The sequence below is a fragment of the Puma concolor genome, chromosome A1 (genome assembly GCF_028749965.1).
Source record: "Puma concolor isolate L17-30 chromosome A1, mPumCon1.1.hap2, whole genome shotgun sequence".
Classification (NCBI taxonomy): Eukaryota; Metazoa; Chordata; class Mammalia; order Carnivora; family Felidae; genus Puma; species Puma concolor.
This window is the reverse complement of record NC_141667.1, coordinates 224,908,303-224,926,031: the sequence shown is the minus strand read 5'-3', so window position 1 is coordinate 224,926,031 and position 17,729 is coordinate 224,908,303. Positions and strand designations below refer to the sequence as shown.

Below are 17,729 nucleotides of genomic sequence, written 5' to 3'. Positions count from 1 at the left end.
CCAAAATCAAGAGTTGGATGCTTAACTGCCTAAGCCACCTAGGCACCCCTCTAAAATTATATTTAATGAGATATTTTACTTTTTTTTTGCTACTGTCTTTGAAGTCTGGTGTGTATTTTGCATGCACAACACATCTCAATTCTGACTAGACTCATTTTGAATGGTCAGTAGCCACACATGGCTAGTGGTTACCATATTGGGAAGCACTGATTAAACTATTTACCCAAGGTCTTTTTTTTTCATTTTTAAAGTTTATTCATTTATTTTTGAGAGAGATAGAGACAGTGTGAGTGGAGGAGGGGCAGAGACAGAGAGAGAGAGAGAGAGAGAGAGAGAGAGAGAATCCCAAGCAGGCTCCACACCATCAGCACAGAGCCCAATGCGGGGCTCAAACTCACAAAACCATGAGATCATGACCTGAGCCAAAACCAAGAGTCTGAAACTTGACTGACTAAGCCACCCGGGCTCCCCTACCCAAGGTCTTTTAATTAAACCACACAGGTTGAAAACAATGATCATTTAAAAATATTTTACAATCTTGTATCTACCCACCTTTATGTGGGATATGTGGTTTGTGCTTATTTCAAAGATTAAAAATTGAAGTAGAATTGTTAGAATGTTATCTGACTACCACTAGTATGGATTTCCCACGGATTGAAATTTCTTTCTATTGCTTCTATTTCCTTTTGTTACCAGAAATATGTCTACATCATCAAGATGGTGGTGTTTGTGAATGTGTAAAGAAGGCTCATCGATCTCAATAGCTTAAAGTCTCAATAAAACATGTACTTAGCTACCCAGGGGAGATCATTGTTTTAACAAGTTAGAATCTTTAGCCAAGGGATTAGTAGTATTAGCAGTCTACACATCCAGGAACACTTGGAAGAAAGAGGCCTAGGCTTGTGTCCACATACAAGACTTTCTGAAGTCTTCTGAGATCAGAGATGTATAAGGGAGACCCTGGAATGAGGTAGGGTCAATACTGGTCCACAGATTCCTTAGTATTTAGGATAACTTTATGGGATATTTACAATGATAGAATTAGAAATTAACTAAATGACCAATAATAGAATAGTTATGATTACCCACAAGGTAAAAATACTATATAGCCATCAAAAGTCATGTATCTGAAGAATTTTCCTTGTCATGAGAAAATACTAACAACATTAAGTTAAAAAGCAATATACAAGGTAGTATAAATGATATTACATTGCTACTATTAAAAATGTGTGTGTATATTGGAGAGAACTAGAAAATTTGGCTGTGCACAATGATAACAGACTAATGAACAAGATTTTTCTTTTTAGATGCTTTTAGTTTCCCAGCTTTCCACAGAACTAACATTACTCTCACTTAAAAGAAACCAAAGAAACCATGAGGTGCCTGGGTGGCTCACATGGTTAAGCATCCAACTCTTGGTTTTGATTCAGGTCATGATCTCATGATCATTGAGATCGAGCCCCGTGTTGGGCTCTGTACTGACAGCGTGAGCCTGCTTGGAATTCTCTCTCTCCCTCTGCCTCTCCCCACTGCCCCCCTGCCATGTACACACACATACTCTCTATCTTAAATAAATAAATAAATAAATAAATTTTTATTGACTACATATTAAAATGTAATATATTTGATATACTGGACTAAGTAAGCTATTCTTAAAGTTAGTTTAGCATGTTTCTCTTTACTTTTTTTCTTAATGTTTACTTTTGAGAGAGAGAGAGAGTGTGAGCAGGGGAGGGGCAGAGAGAGTGGGAGACACGGAATCCGAAGCAGGCTCCAGGCTCTGAGCTGTCAGTTCAGAGCCCTATGTGGGGCTTGAATTCATGAACCGCGATATCATGACCTGGGCCAAAGTCGGATGTTTAACCCACTGGGCCACCCAGGTCCCCCTCCCTTTACTTTTTGAAGTATGGCTACTAGAAAATTTTATTTTTTTATTTTTTTTTTATTAATTTTTTTTTTCAACGTTTATTTATTTTGGGACAGAGAGAGACAAAGCATGAACAGGGGAGGGGCAGAGAGAGAGGGAGACACAGAATCGGAAACAGGCTCCAGGCTCTGAGCCATCCGCCCATAGCCTGACGCAGGGCTCGAACCCACAGACCGCGAGATCGTGACCTGGCTGAAGTCGGACGCTTAGCCGACTGCGCCACGCAGGCGCCCCGAAAATTTTAAATTACATGTGTGGCTCACATTATATTTTTATTGAATAGTGCTGGTCTGGATACTTGAATGTTCGTGCTGATTGTGCTGAATAATCTTGGGCAAGCCAATTGACTTCTTCATGGCTTAATTTCAACACATGTAGAATATAGTCTTGCTTGAGTAAAAGGTGCAGAAGAACAAAGTAAATCTAGATAGGTTTTATTAATACAATATATACTGCCAACTTCTTTTTTTTTTTTACGTTTATTTATTTTTGAGACAGAGAGAGACAGAGCATGAACGGGGGAGGGGCAGAGAGAGAGAGGGAGACACAAAACCTGAAACAGGCTCCGGGCTCCGAGCTGTCAGCACAGAGCCCGATGCAGGGCTCGAACTCACGGACTGCAAGATCATGACGTGAGCCGAAGTCAGTCGCCCAACCGACTGAGCCACCCAGGCGCCCCTATACTGCCAACTTCTATAAGAAGCAGTGCGTATATATACTGCCTACTTCAATAAGGCAATATGTAAGTTGGATGGCTTAAGCTGTATGCCCCAATAAGTGAAGATTTTTTTTTCTTTAAGTTTGTTTATTTAATTTTTTGTTTGAGAGAGAGAGTGTGTGCACGCAGGGGAGAGGCAGAGAGAAAAAGAGAGAGAATCCCAAGCATGCTCTGTGCCATCAGTGCAGAGCCCAATATGGGTTTCGAACCCACCACAAACCATGAGATCATGACTTGAGCTGAGATCAAGAGTCAGGTGTTTGACCGACTGAGTCACCCAGGCACCTCCCAGATAAGTGAACAATTAAATCTACTGTGATTTACCTCAACTCTAGTTCCCACCTTAGACAGCATTCTGAGTATAATTTTTCTTTTAGAGTATTCATCTTCTTTCCTGTTATTTCCCTCTCCTACCCATCTGACATGGCCCAGCAGAAATTCCTTTGTCCCTTCAGCTGACAATACCTCCCCAAATATATACTTGCTGCCCATTATTAGCCACTTAGTAGTGGTAGTGGAAATTGATATCAGTGTTACCTTTTCCAGAGAATTTGCACTTTATATTTTCCCTTCAAATATGGAAGTTAAAGTATCATTTCATTTTGTTGAAAAAACTCAAAACATCCGGAAGGACCCATAAACTCCTATGTCATGTCACAGTTGCTTGAAGAGCATGTACCACATGTATTTCTTCTAATATAAATAAACACCTTAAAAAGCCCTGTCATACAGGCAGAAAGAAAATTAAGTACTCATTAAGATGATGTCCAGAAGTTAAGTTGATCCCATTGCATTCTTCAGTTTTTCTGGAATGAACAGGAGGTGACGTGGGTGATTGACATTGTTCCATTGGCTACACTTACTCCAGACAGCGGTTCTAAGCAGACACAGAAGACCTGGCCGTGATGAGCAAGAAAAGGCAGTCAGATGCTGATTCCATGTCCAGAAATGGCCAAACTCTTAAGTTACCACAAGAACCAATCAAAGAAAATAGAATTAGAGAGCTCTGTGCCAAGTAACTTATTTGTAGGAAGGGAATGCTAGTAGTTCTCTCCAAGATAGTAACATTTGATACATAACATTGGCAAAAATGATTAGCACCTAGAAAGTTTAATTGGAAACTCATGCTTAAAGCCTAATTTTTAAAAGTTTATTAAAATCACAGGATGAAATATTAATCTTAATTTCCAGGGGAATATACATTGACTTAATCACTCTCCTTTACACTGAGTATTAAAATTGCACTACAAGATCCAGTTCTCATTAACTGCAATGATATCGACACTTCACAAAAATAATCTCAAAGGACTTTGGTTGCAAGGCCCCCCTTCTGCAGGCCGGGCTAGCAGATGATGGGGAATGCTAGCCACTACACAGCTAGGAATCAAATCATTTGCTTGGATGATGGTTTCCTTTTTACATATTTTTGCTGGCAATTCACATCATCATTTTTGTGATTTAAGGAGTTTACTTTTTAGTCTATGATAAAGTGATAAATTACTGCTCTCATGATTCATATTATTCACCAACACATGTCTATGATCCCTGTTGCCATTCATTGTGGAAGGAGAATTAGAGTGGTATCAGAAAGCCCAGCTGGAACTTCTCAAGAGTATGATCTGACTTAAGTCTGTTTCCTCTTGTGTAGAAGAGGATATTTGCCCAGCTATTCTGCAAAGCTGTTTTGAGACTGAAGTATGATAACGTTGGTTAGGTGATCTTAGGACCGCCCATAGCTTTGTTTGGAATGTGATGAGGTGTGATAGAGTAGGAAAGCACAGGTCAAAGGCTGGGCTCCAGTAATGGCAGGGGCCACTGAGGAGGCTTAAAGAATTCTGTGAGAAATGTATTTCTTTGAGCCTTAACTTTCCTCTCTCTCTTTTTCTATGCATCATCTGTCGATCCATCCATCCAATGACTCATCCATCCATCCATCCAAGCATCTATCCATCCAACCATCCACACATACATATAAATATAATTATGAGGGAGATTAAAAGTATTAAATGGCTTTTATTGTGAACCTAGGGGCTCAATAAATAGTTTATCCTATATTAGTCCTAGCCCACCTGCAAAATACCTGAAGAAGGAAACTGTAAAATTCCAAGCAGTTCACTTCATTTCAACCAATTATTTTTGAGACATATTAAGTGTTACATGTCATTACTAAACATATTTGCTTCTAGGTGTTTCCTGCTTTATTTTATCTTCCTTTATGTAGTAATTTAATAGTATCTTACAGCATTATTATTCATAATAACTCAAAACAGGAAGTAACCTAGATGACCGTCAACTGATGAACAGCTAAATATGTGTGGCTTATGCGTAAAATGGTAGGCTATTCAGAAATAAAAGTATTGACATGTGCAGCAACATGGATGCACCTTGGAAACATAAGTGAAAGAAACCTGTCACAAAAGACCGCATGTTGTTATGATTCCATTTATATGAAAAGTCCAGGATTGACAAATACATAGAGACAGAAAATAGGGCTAGTGGCTGCCAGAGATTTGGAGGAGGGAACAAAAGAATGACTTCTAATGGGTTTGGGATTCCCTTTGGAGGTGATGAAAATGTCCTAAAATTGACTGTGTTGAAAATTCCACCTCTCCCTGAATATATTAAATACTGTGGGTTTGTCCACTTTAATAGGTGAATTACATGGTATGTGTACTGTATCTTAATAAAGCTGTTACAAAACAGAAAAGACTGTGCAGGCATAATATGCTCAAAACAATGGAATTCACCTTCAAGATTTCTGCCGCATATCCTTTGTTGCAAAGGAAGGTACTGTAGTAACAACTATTTAATTGTTCCATAATTAAGTGAGGGGACAGTAGTGTAAATGTTGTCACTTCCTTTCCTCAGTGGCTACTAAAAATCTTTAGCTGAGTGGAGACAACAGCTTGTACAAAATTAGACTCCTCTAATTAACCCTGAATCATGTTGATAGGTACAATTTTATTGTTTCAGGTCCTAAATCTAGTACAGTCCTATGTGACCCTTCGAGTGCCTCTGTATGTTTCCTACGTGTTCCATTCTCCTGTTGGGGTAGGAGGCTGGCAACATTTTGACTTGAAGTCAGAGCTCCGTCTGACTTTTGTGTATGACACTGCCATCTTGTGGAATGATGGAATCGGCAGCCCACCAGAAGCGGAACTCCAAGGTGGGTTAATAATTTGGAAAACTTGTTTTCTTACCCATTTGAATTACTTAAGAGGAATTTTTACTCTAGCTTAAACTAATGGAAGTGACCTTCAATATACTTTATATTAAATATTTTAAGATTATTTCGTCATGGAAAAACTAAATCGTATCAATCCTCCAAATTTTGCATAATATGTGCCTGCTAAATATAACATATATATTTCATGGATATTTAATCCTTACAGTTCATTTTACAGTCAACACGTTTCCTAGATTCTAGAAAATGCATAGAGGAAGTTCCAGTTGAATATAAGAAATGACACCTCTTGGCTCAGGGAGTGCCTGGGTGGCTCAGTTGTTTACGTGTCTGAGTCTTGATCTCAACTCAGGTCTTGATCTCAGGGTTGTAAGTTCAAGCCCTTATTGGGCTCCATGTGGGGCATGGAAAAGAGAAAGAAAGAGAGAGAGAGAGAGAGAGAGAGAGAAAGAAAGAAAGAAAGAAAGAAAGAAAGAAAGAAAGATGGAGAGAGGAAGAGGGGGGAAGGAAGGAAGGAAGGGAGGGAGGGAGGAAGGGAGGAAGGAGAGATATCTTGGATCCTCGTTCTGGCTCCACAACTAACTAGCTGTGTGATCTTGAACATACTCCTTAACCTTTGTGGCACTCAGTTTCTTCTGAAAGATAAGCTAGACCTCCAGTATTCTTTTTATTTTAAAATTCTATTATCCTATGATATTTTAGCTGAATGTTTTGGAACAGCGTAGTAAGTACAACTACCTCCTGAGCCCATAAGCATCTGCAAATCTTTCTTTCAGTCTCCACGTCAGAAGTATAATTCAAAGTCCACAAGCATAAAGCTAATTATCTATTAGTAGGATGAGTACTGTTGCTTTTCAGGCCCATGCTGCTATTCTGGTTCCATGCCTATCTGAGCATCATGCCTGCATTACTTACTATGAGCCAGGAGGAAAATACTATTGACAGTGCATCAAAATTTGCTACCTTAAGCACAGTAAAATCGCCTTAAAGCTATGTGGTAGGTAATATGTGCACCCTGAGTGGTCATTCCAGGTTATTTTACATTTTCATGTTTTAATTCTGTATTTTGCCTTAGAAAATGTATATTTAAGTACATTTTAATGTGGATCCATGCAAGGGTTCTCAAGTATTACATGAGGATCTCATGTTTCCTTCTTCCCTTTTAGAAAAAAAATTTTTAATGTTTTTATTTTATCTTTGAGAGAGAGAGAGACAGTGTGAGCCAGGGAGGGGCAGAGAGAGGAGACACAGAATCTGAAGTAGGCTCCAGGTTTCTGAGCTGTCGGCACAGAGCCTGATGCGGGTCTCGAACTCAAGGACCATGAGATCATGACCTAAGCCGAAGTCTCAGTATCTGGAACAAACGACCTCAACCAACTGAGCCACCCAGGAGTTTCCTTCTTCTATCTGGAACCAACTTTGGTCACACTGCTAACAGTCTTGGAAAAGCTCCGGAGTTTTTATTAAGCCCGTAAAATTCGGAATCATTCTGGAGAACACAAACCCACTTCTGTGTCCAAATCTTCAACATTTCACGATTTTACTGTGTCCCTCAATTTACAGCTTCATTTATGTAGACTAATGCTTTTGGGGGGGGGGGAATCTTGGTCTATTATAATCAATCTGTATATTTCATAGTGACCTCTCTCAACGTTCCCTGATTCTATTTTGCCTCCCTTCTAGACATCTTTTCTTGTCAGAAAACAAAACAAAACAAAATACTTTTGCGTCTCTTATCACTCAGAATTCTTCCGATAGCACCCCTTGGCTAGAATGTTTAAAGATGAGACCGTTCCGACTTCAAATTTGGAAGAAATCCTGCCCATCAGAAGTCCCAGGTCACCCATATTTCCATTCTTGCGCACTCTCCCCATGTAGGTTCTCTCTATCCCACCAGCATGCGCATCGGCGAAGAGGGGCGCTTGGTCGTGAACTTCAAGACGGAGGCTCAGTTCCACGGCTTGTTTGTACTCTCCCACCCGGGTAAGCCCTGTAATCCACTAACAGGCATGCCCTAGACAGCAGGATACAGATTTCCCACACCCTCAAGTGCCGTGTTTCAGCATGCTTCCGCGGGAGGTCTGAAACCCTACTTTCAAATGAATTATCACTGTGACTTACCTGCGGGGTGCCTGAGAATTGCTCAGCTCCCTCTCATCAGCTACATAGTCATCATTATGTACGTAGATTCTTGGAGAAAACGCAAAAGGGTTAAAGTAAATTTAAAAGAAAATTCTGAGTTCATTTTTGGTGGAGTCTGCCTTGGATAAAGAGCCTAGCAACAACAATCCCCTTCTGTGCTTCAATTCTGTTGTATGAGAAGTGGAATTTTAGGTCGTTTGTTCGGCGAGCCCTTCTCCGTTCACAATTATTTTCTAGACACTGTAAGAAACCTTTGTAACAGAGGCAGAAGTGGCACTTCAGCGTGATACTTACATTTCAGACATGGTAACTAATTATCTTTAATAAGGATTGGCTATGTCATTTTACTAACTGTGACAGCAGATTGTGGTTTGAATATCAACGAGGAGGCAGTCACTGAAATCTTATGTCCAGGCCTTTTTTTTTTTTTTTTTTTTTTTATAAAGGACATTTCATTAGACATCTTTTTTTATTTGATTCTCCATATCACTAAATTGGTTTTGCGTATTGTCCCTTTGACAACTGTTGTCAGATTGGAAGGGGAAAATAGTTCACTTACTGTCTTCTCCTTCCTTCCTTTTTCTGGGTTTGAGCTCTAAACAAAGGAGAGAATAGGGCTGAAATTCAGAAGAGAAAGAGGGTTCATTGTAGTTTTATGAGACTGAGCCGCAAGAAAAACAGACCCAAAAAGGCTCATTTTGCTTTATTATAATTGACAGTTCTGGAAAATAAAATTTCTTGGTCTTTACAGGTCCCTTCCACATGTCTACCTTTCTAATAAACTGAATCTTTGTTTAGACACAATTACAGACAATCTAAGTAAAATTAGATTCCACTTATAAATTGGGTTTTCCCGGCTGTGTGGATGCTAATAGATGAAAACTCAGCTCATAGCCCCGGTGCACAATAAATGCATTCACATCAGCTTTTATTGCCCTGCTGCCTCTCCCTGGAAAGTAGCCCTGAACTGTTGGAGCACAATTATCTGCACAAGTATCTCTTGATAGAATTATAAAGTGGAAAAAGGCACTGAATTAGGAATCAGAGGGCACACATCCCAGCTGTGTGATCTTGGGAGAGTCACCATAATCAGTCTCAGCCCGGTTTCTCGGGGACAAAATGAGGACAATTATACCAACACTGTGACTTTGAAAGCTTGGTGTTAAAAGCAAGCAATGTACGATAAGTTACTTTGAAAACTCTAATGTGTTATGTACTCTTTTAACTACTATACCATTATTATAATGGCACTTTTCTAGCATCCTTCACGAGCTCAATGATCATGTCGGCTGACCATCCAGGCCTGACCTTTTCCCTGCGCCTCATAAGGAGTGAACCCACCTATAACCAGCCAGTACAGCAATGGAGCTTTGTCTCTGACTTTGCCGTAAGTGACTCAGGCTCTTACTTAAGTTTGCTTTTCTGCTGCCTTTGATTACACCTCAGATTCTTTTTTTTTTTTTTTTTTTAATGTAGTTTATTGTCAAGTTGGCTAACATACAGTGTGTACAGCGTGCTCTTGGTTTGGGGGGTAGATTCCCATGGTCCGTCGCTTCCATACAATACCCGGTGCTCATCCCAACGAGTGCCTTCCTCAATGCCTGTCACCCATTTCCCCTCTCCCCCGCACCACCCCCCCATCAACCCTGTTTGTTCTCTGTATTTAAGAATCTCTTACGGTTGGCCTCCACCTCAGATTTTTACATGAAGAACATAAACGTCCTCTCTTCTCCTCAAAGGTGCGTGACTATTCGGGGACCTACACCGTAAAGCTGCTGCCATGCACCATTCCATCGAGTCAAGAGTACCGCCTGCCAGTCACCTGCAACCCCAGAGAGCCTGTCGCCTTTGACCTTGACATACGGTTCCAACAGGTGTGCCTTTTGGAGTTATTTTCCCCTGACTTACAGAATCCCATTTTATTAAGGTCACGGTCTTCTCAGTAAAAATAAATAAATAAATTCACCCAATGACTTTAATTCTCACATGCTGAGAAAAAAGGAAGTCAGACAAGAAGGAAGCAAGAAAGGAAGGAAAGAGGAAAGAACTGCCCTTTATCTGGCATTGGTTCAGGATATGCAACTCAGAGTTGAAGAGTATGCAAGGGTTGGGGCACCTGGGTGGCTCAGTCGGTTGAGCGTCCGACTTCAGCTCAGGTCATGATTTCACCGTTTGTGAGTTCAAGACCCACTTCAGGCTCTGGACTGACAGATTGGGGTCTGCTTCTAATTCTCTGTCTCCCTCTCTCTCTCTGCCCCTCCCCTGCTCGCACAAGCTTTCCCTCTCCCTCTCTCTCTCTCTCTTTCTCTCTCTCTTTCAAAAATAAATAAACATTAAAATTTTTTAAAAAGTATAGAAGGGGTTTTTTTTGTTTGTTTTTTGTTTTTGTTTTTCTTATGTGATCTTGTCTCCTCCTGGAGTTTGCTGCCTTGAGGTCTGAGAATTTTCCCAAGAGTTCTTCTGCACTTCTTTACCTTATTCTTGATCTTCAAGGAAAGTAAATATCCTATAGTTCATGCCACCTCAAAGGGCCTAACTGCCATTATATATTAAAAGACAGGTGATGGCACTTTTTGTCCAAGAACTTCTATTAAGAGCTGGCCTTCCACTGACCTTGATATACCCTGTTACACCAATGGAAAAGAACTCAAGCAGTGCTATTTAGTCCCAGCCAAAAAATTTCACTTCACCAGGTCTGCCTTCTCAAGAAAGACAGAGCCAGTGTTATAATTACCTTCATTAGTTTGGTTGGGTGTGAAAATCGCAGTGCAGGGTTTAGGACTCCGCAGGTCCATGTACACAGCTGTGTGCGTGTGTGTGTGTGTGTGTGTGTGTGTGTGAATAATGTATTTATGCACCACCAGAACAATCAACAACACGTAAAAGGGCTTTTACGCTTGGTTTCAGGTCAGCGACCCGGTAGCAGCTGAGTTTAGCTTGAACACCCAAATGTACCTACTCTCCAAGAAGAGTCTCTGGTTGTCTGATGGATCCATGGGATTTGGGCAAGAGAGTGATGTCGCCTTTGCAGAAGGTATCATTTCACAAGGGGGACACCTGCTCTGTTTGCCATTGCATCTGTTGGGCTTTGCTCTCTTGGGATCATGTTTGAGAGGGGAAATTGTAACCCCTGCTATTGTTATGAGAATATCACTGGGTCTTTGCCACTCTGACAGGGATGGGGTAGGGCCACTGAAATTGTATGTATGTTATTGGATGGTTTTTCTTCTGGGGAAATAAAGAATTTATTTCTATGTCCCTTACCTAAGTGACTTTTGGAACAAATCTAGGTTTGTTTTCTTCAGTCTTTTCTCAAGGTGCATAGACTCAAATCCTACAGCTACTTGAGATTATAAATGCCTCATGGGCAAGGGTTATGGCTGCCTTGTTCAGTGATGTCTTTCTAACACCTAGCAAAATGCCTAACATGCATGGCAGGACTTTAGTACTAGCTGTGAAAAAGATGATTGAATACCAGGGAATTTCCCTAACCTCTCTTTCAAAATCAAATAAAGCTAACCCAGCTTTTTATCGATATTCCTTTTTTATAGACTTTATTAGTCTGCGTCTTGGCAAGTAATTTGTTTATCTAAAGCAGGCTTTAGCCACCGTGGAATATTATGAATATTAAACCATAGGCCAAGCCTGGAGGTTCTTCCTGCTACCGGCCGAGCACGGGAGGGTCAATAAATCTTCAGTCACATGTAGTCAGTTCTCAAAGTGGTGTTAGCCTGGGAGCGTGTGAGATCCTGAAGGTCTTCCAATATTCGATGCCAGATTAGGAAAAGAAGGAAATACCTTCTGGTGGCATTCCTGTCACAAATTATTTGCAGTGTCACATAGACACATTTTACCATGTAACAGAAATAACATTGCCACGTCTCTGTTTCAGGTGATATAATTTATGGTCGAGTCATGGTAGATCCTGTCCAGAATCTAGGTGATTCCTTTTACTGCAGCATTGAGAAGGTGTTCCTGTGCACTGGAGCTGACGGCTATGTTCCCAAATATAGTCCCACGAATGCAGAATATGGCTGCTTAGCTGATTCTCCTTCGCTCCTGTATAGATTTAAAATTGTGGTAAGTGCTTTGACCCAAACAATGAACTAGGTAGACACTCAAAGTCAAGTGTTTTTGCCTGATGTTTAAAAACAATAGCATCTTTTCAAATGAAACCAAATGGTGACATTTTATACTTATACTTGCACAAAACTAAACGAAAGAAACACTCTGTACTTGCAAAAGTTGTCATTAGCTACAGCACTCCTCATTCTCTTGTTGCTTAAAGGACAAAGCTCAGCCAGAGACGCAAGCCACCAGTTTTGGAAATGTCCTGTTTAATGCCAGACTAGCAGTGGATGACCCTGAAGCTGTTCTCTTAGTGAATCAGCCTGGATCCGATGGGTTTAAAGTCGACTCAACAGCACTCTTTCAGGTGGGCCAGTAGCAAGCCACTTACAACAGTTCCACGAGGACATTCAGGTTACTTAATATCAGAATGCCCCAGATGTCTTCTATTAAATGGTAGTGACAGTAATGTTGCAGAAGTCATAGTAACATTGAATAAGGTAAGGTAGGTAAGCCCCACAGGACCATATTGAGCACATGGTGGGCATTCTGTAAACTCTCATTGTTATTTTTATTAATGCCTCAACATTACTTTAGGTCCCTGTGTAAAGAAGACCCTCATTCAGCCCAGAATATAAATCTAAGTCTGATGGTTGGGAACTCTGCTTTTCTTCTTCAAAACTTCCTTCCCGTCGACTTTCCATGACCATCTTTATTAGAGTGACCTTGTATGAAACGCTGGATTCCAAAAAACAAGTGGGCGCTGCTCATAAATCTTCACTCCCAAAGACTTTATAAACTAGGACAGGATGTCCTAACCTAGAGGTAGATGGTAAAGAGACCCACATGACCGTAACACTGAGCAGACAATTGAGAAAAATTCAGAGATGTGTTCCCACTGTGAATCCTTGGGGGATCAAGTACACCTTTTAGGAAATTTACTGAAAATTGTCCAGACAGGATGGGCTGCAGAAACACATTATCTTTATTCAACCCTAAAGGAAGAATCTTAAGGAAGTATATTTGTTGTTCTGAGTACTTTTTTAAAATTATTTTTACTGTTAACACTCAAAGCATTTGACCCCTTCTAAATCCTGAAAGTTTCAAAAAACCATCAGAAAATCCCTTCTTTTCACAGGCCCTGGAAAAGCAGAAAAACTGACCTCTTCTACGGTCTTGTGTGTAAATATGCAGCAAGACAAATCGGACACGAGTCCTGAGGGTCAGAAGGTCTGAGTTCTAGTCCTGCCTCTGCCACTAACTAGTTGAGGGACACGAGCAAGTTACTGCTGTGCATTCTTGTTTACTCGTTGTTGAGATGAATAAGTTAAGCTGTGTGATATTTAAAGCTCTTTACAGCTCTGACGTTCAATGGCTACAAGTCACAGATGACCAAATACTTACCGGCACACCCTCCCTCAAGAGTTGCACAAAATATTTGAGAGTGCTCTACACAAAGCCTTGTACGTACTATACATGCAAAAATAGTAGATTCCAGGGCGCCTGGGTGGCTCAGTTAGATAAGCATCCGACTTCAGCTCAGGTCATGATCTCACAGTTCGTGGGTTCAAGCCCCACGTCGGGCTCTGTGCTGACAGCTCAGAGCCTGGAGACTGCTTGGGATTCTATGCCTCCCTCCCTCTCTCTCTGTCCCTCCCCTGCTCGCATTCATCAGATCTCTCTCTCTCTCTTTCTCTCTCAAGAATAAACATTAAAAAAATTTTTTTGAGAGAGTAGATTCCTTTTTGCAGACTAAAGTCTATTATCAGTTACTGTCTGTGCCATTAACTTCTCTTGCAAAAGTCATGCAGTAGGTTGGTATGGTATTTAATTTTCTAACAAACAGAGCTGTGTTTTCTAGGTGGCTCTGGGCCGAGAGTGGTACATACACACCATCTACACAGTAAGATCGAGAGACAGCGCCAATCGAGGTATTGGCAAAAGAAGCGTGGAGTACCAGCACCACTCTTTGGTGAGTTCAGGGAAGCCCCGGGCAGGTACCAAAGGCCGGAAGAAGAGGGAGATGAGGAGCCCACCCCCGCTGGCCTGGGAAATAGGTGCTGAAAACAACCGGGGAACAAACATCCAGCACGTCGCCCTGGACCGCACCAGCAAGAAGCAGATCCCCCGAGGGAGAGTTCCTCCTGACGGCGTCCTCCCCAGGGAGCTCAACCCTCCCAGCTCTGAGGTCAGCCTGGTCACGGTGGTGGGAGGCATCGCCGTGGGGTTACTCACCCTCTGCCTTGCCGCCATCACAGTGACGATGTGCCAGAGCAAGAAGGGCGCCCGGAGAAAGGACGCCCTGAAGGGCTCGGGCAGCAGCAAGCCCATGATGCCCCCACAGAGCCACCACAACGACAGCTCAGAGGTTTGATGACCACAGGTGGATTCAGCCTTTTCCTCAAGTGCCTCGGAAAGACGATAGAAACCCAAATGCTTCCGTCAACAGCAGAGCTTTGGCGACTTCTGCTACGAAGCTGCTCAGAGGACCTGACCGGACTACTGAACTTGGATTTGAATTCTGTCTACTCTTTCATGCGTCACAGGACAAATTCAGACCACAGACCGCATCTTTCTTCTTGCCCAAAAGGCAACCTACGCAGAGCCAGCGATGGACCGCCAGGGATATACTTCACATTTAGGCATTTTCTCCACACAGCGGAGACAAGTCTATTCAGAGGTGCTACAGACTCCGTCAGAAGTTTAAGAGGAGTCTATTGTTGCTATGTTAGTCTGAACCTTGAAGGTGCAATTATCACATCATTTATTCACTGCCTAACAGTTTATTACTAGGACGGTTTAATTGCGAGTCTGAAAGGATGATAAACACACTGTTTATTATGACAAGTTTTCTAACAGGCGAAGACGGCACAGAAGTATGACCAGGGATAGCTCAACCCATAATTCACCTCTTCTGCTACATGGGAGGGAATGGAAGGAAAGGGAGAGGGAAGTAACTGACTAGTTTGGATTTGAATTATGGTGTCCTTGTTTTATTTGCTTATTTAATTTTAAATTAAACCAAAGAATGTGTTCCATCTGGAAGAGATTGTTGAAGAAAGACTTTGCTGTTATATAGTGAGAAGTAGTCGAGTTCTTGCATGGTAGTATACCTAATTGGTGCTCAGCATTTGCGGGAAATGGGAGGGTTGGTGGCGTTTGGATGATGAAGAAATGCTATAGCGTTAGATTTGCATTTATAAGACAATGTTCTCTAAGAACTGAGCCTAGATATTCGCAGTATTGAACCCACGGATGATAATGAAAAATATCATTACAGGTGGTGGAGGGAGAAAGTGATATTTATTAGCATAACGTGTTTAACCAAAGTGCCTCTATACACATTTTATAGAACATTTTGCCAGATGACACCTGAGGTTAACCCTCAGAGTAGCACAATCACATAACAATGTCCAGAACTCGAACTGGCCATAGGACGTTTCATTAACTTGCTAATCAGCATCTGCCCTAAGCCAGGGGACTCTCTGCCGCTGTCATTCCAGAGGTGGTCTCGGAGGTGCCTTCTTCTTCTTTGATCCAGGAGGAGAGTAGCATTCTGTGACATCTGCAATTCAGGGAGCTGATGCAGTGCGATCCCTGAGTATCTGAAAATGTAATGCTTAACACCGCTTACAGTGTTAAAAACCAAGAAACATAGGGAGCTTGCTTGGCAAGGCTCCTGTCGCCTTTCTGGAAAAAAAAAAATGTGCTTTTACCAAATGGCAGAGATTTCGGTTGGAAAGGGAAGGAAAATGTCAGTGGTCTCATGACCAATTTTCCAAAAGCTAGTAAATGTATTTCAAGCAAAAAGAAGGTCGGGAGAAAAAGAACCGTGCCTAAAGACTAACCAACCCTCAAATGTCGCCTGGAATCCCCTTTCACTTGCATCCATAGCCTGGCCACACTGGACATCTAGTGGAATGGATCTTACCTGGTGTCTGTGAGCACCAACCATCTCTTTATTGGAAAGAAAAAAAAGAATCTACACTGGTGCTGAGAGAGAGAGGTGAAAAGTGTCTGATACTCGCCTCTCTTCTTTTGGGCAGCTCTGCACTTGACATTCAAAGTCTTTCAAAGAACATGGTGGACCGTAGTCCCCTTCCATTGGGGAATTTACAAATATCACCTATTACTCAAAGGTGTCCCCCCACCCTGGGACTTACATAAAGTACTGGATGGCCCAGGAGTTCAGTTGTCAAATAAACATCAGTGCTTTCTTAATTGTCCCCTTTCCTTTTGCTTCGCATTCTGGCAGATGCTTGGCTACTTCTTCAGTTATCTCGTAACTAGTATAGGCATAAGCATGAATGACGCAGCTTCAAATGTGTGGACTTCTCATGACTTAGCATGGGGTTCAATTCACTTAGGTAGTGAGAGCAGGTACCCTGAATTGACCTTATGCTACTTCGGTAGCTTGGGTGCTTCAGAGCCTACCGTGCGGTCTTGGGCGTCTCTGTCACCGAGTGTAGTAATTAGCGAAGCATCGTTACAACATGTCTGTTTTGAGCCTTTGGGCCACACTGGCTTTGTACCAAACTTCACTCCACAATTAGTTTTTCTAGTGAGATTGCCATATATAAATTGGAGAGTTTATAAAATACAGAACATGTCCATCCTTTCCTAATAAAGAAGTTTCTTCCTCTCCACCCATTTCCTTCTTTCTCTCCCTTTCTGTCTTCTTCTTTTCCTTCCTCCCCTTGAAAACAGAGAGTCTGTGGGAAGTAGGCAGATACAGCTTTCTTAAGTATAAAGTGCGGATTTCGGCATTATTTCTTTTGTATCTATTCACTTAATATGTGATTTAATATACATTAATCATAAAAACTCTTTTTAGTGGAAGAAAGAATCAGGCAAAATGCTTTATTGTTCAATAAAGCAGACCCTTTTTTTCAATATGTTGTTTTTAGAGAATTATGCTGGTATTATCAGATCCAATTACATAAAATAACTTCCCATAGACAACAGGATGTAGCTATAATAGCTCCTTAGATGCTCAGTAGCTTCTGACCCTAATTAAAACAAGATTTTCTTGATGTTGCATAGTAAACCCAAAACACAAATATATATATATATATATATAGAGAGAGAGAGAGAGAGAGAGAGAGAGCCTTAGTAGCTCCCCTAGCATATGAACTATGAAGCATTAAAATACGTAATTATGTTTTAATCATGGTTTTACTTATTCCAGTTCATTCCCTCTGTTAACATTTACTAAATGCTTTCCTAGAATTAGCCACTTTGAGAGATTACACAGAAACCAAGATATCCTCCCTGCTCTCAGGCAGGTTATGCTCAAATGTGGCATTTCTCTTAGTCTAAAGGAATCAAGATTTACATTACGTCCTCCCCTGGACCAGGAACACACCAGGCGTATCTGTGAACCACAATTTAAAAATCTCTCCAGAGCGCTGACAGTGGCTCTAATCTTTTTCATCTGAAAGAACCCCACATGTTATAGATCATTCTGCTTGTGGACCTCATGCAAAATGTCTCAGATCAATAATTTAATGGAATTGCCCTTCAGAAATCTACACAGAGAAGGTACGTTGCAGGGATGTGGATAGCCCTGTATATCCTTTTCCTCTGAATGGAAGACATGCCTACTTTATTCCAAGAATGGGATATAGCACATAAACTCTTGTTCCAGTCCGTGAATATCCCCAATACCTCCTGAAGTGCACCCTCCCACA

The 17,729-nt window shown here is 41.4% G+C and overlaps 1 protein-coding gene across 1 annotated transcript in view; it reads left to right on the top strand.

Moving 5' to 3' along the window:
- Window positions 1-16,260, top strand: part of FREM2 (FRAS1 related extracellular matrix 2) — a 170,299-nt gene extending 154,039 nt beyond the window's left edge. Inside the window, exons 17-24 of the mRNA XM_025924262.2 lie at window positions 5,619-5,811; window positions 7,708-7,812; window positions 9,231-9,358; window positions 9,711-9,845; window positions 10,879-11,005; window positions 11,864-12,051; window positions 12,260-12,406; window positions 13,901-16,260. Of these exons, the coding sequence (XP_025780047.1) occupies window positions 5,619-5,811; window positions 7,708-7,812; window positions 9,231-9,358; window positions 9,711-9,845; window positions 10,879-11,005; window positions 11,864-12,051; window positions 12,260-12,406; window positions 13,901-14,413 (1,536 nt within the window). The 3' untranslated portion in view covers window positions 14,414-16,260. The remainder of the gene's footprint in view (window positions 1-5,618; window positions 5,812-7,707; window positions 7,813-9,230; window positions 9,359-9,710; window positions 9,846-10,878; window positions 11,006-11,863; window positions 12,052-12,259; window positions 12,407-13,900) is intronic.
- Window positions 16,261-17,729: the final 1,469 nt, after the last annotated feature.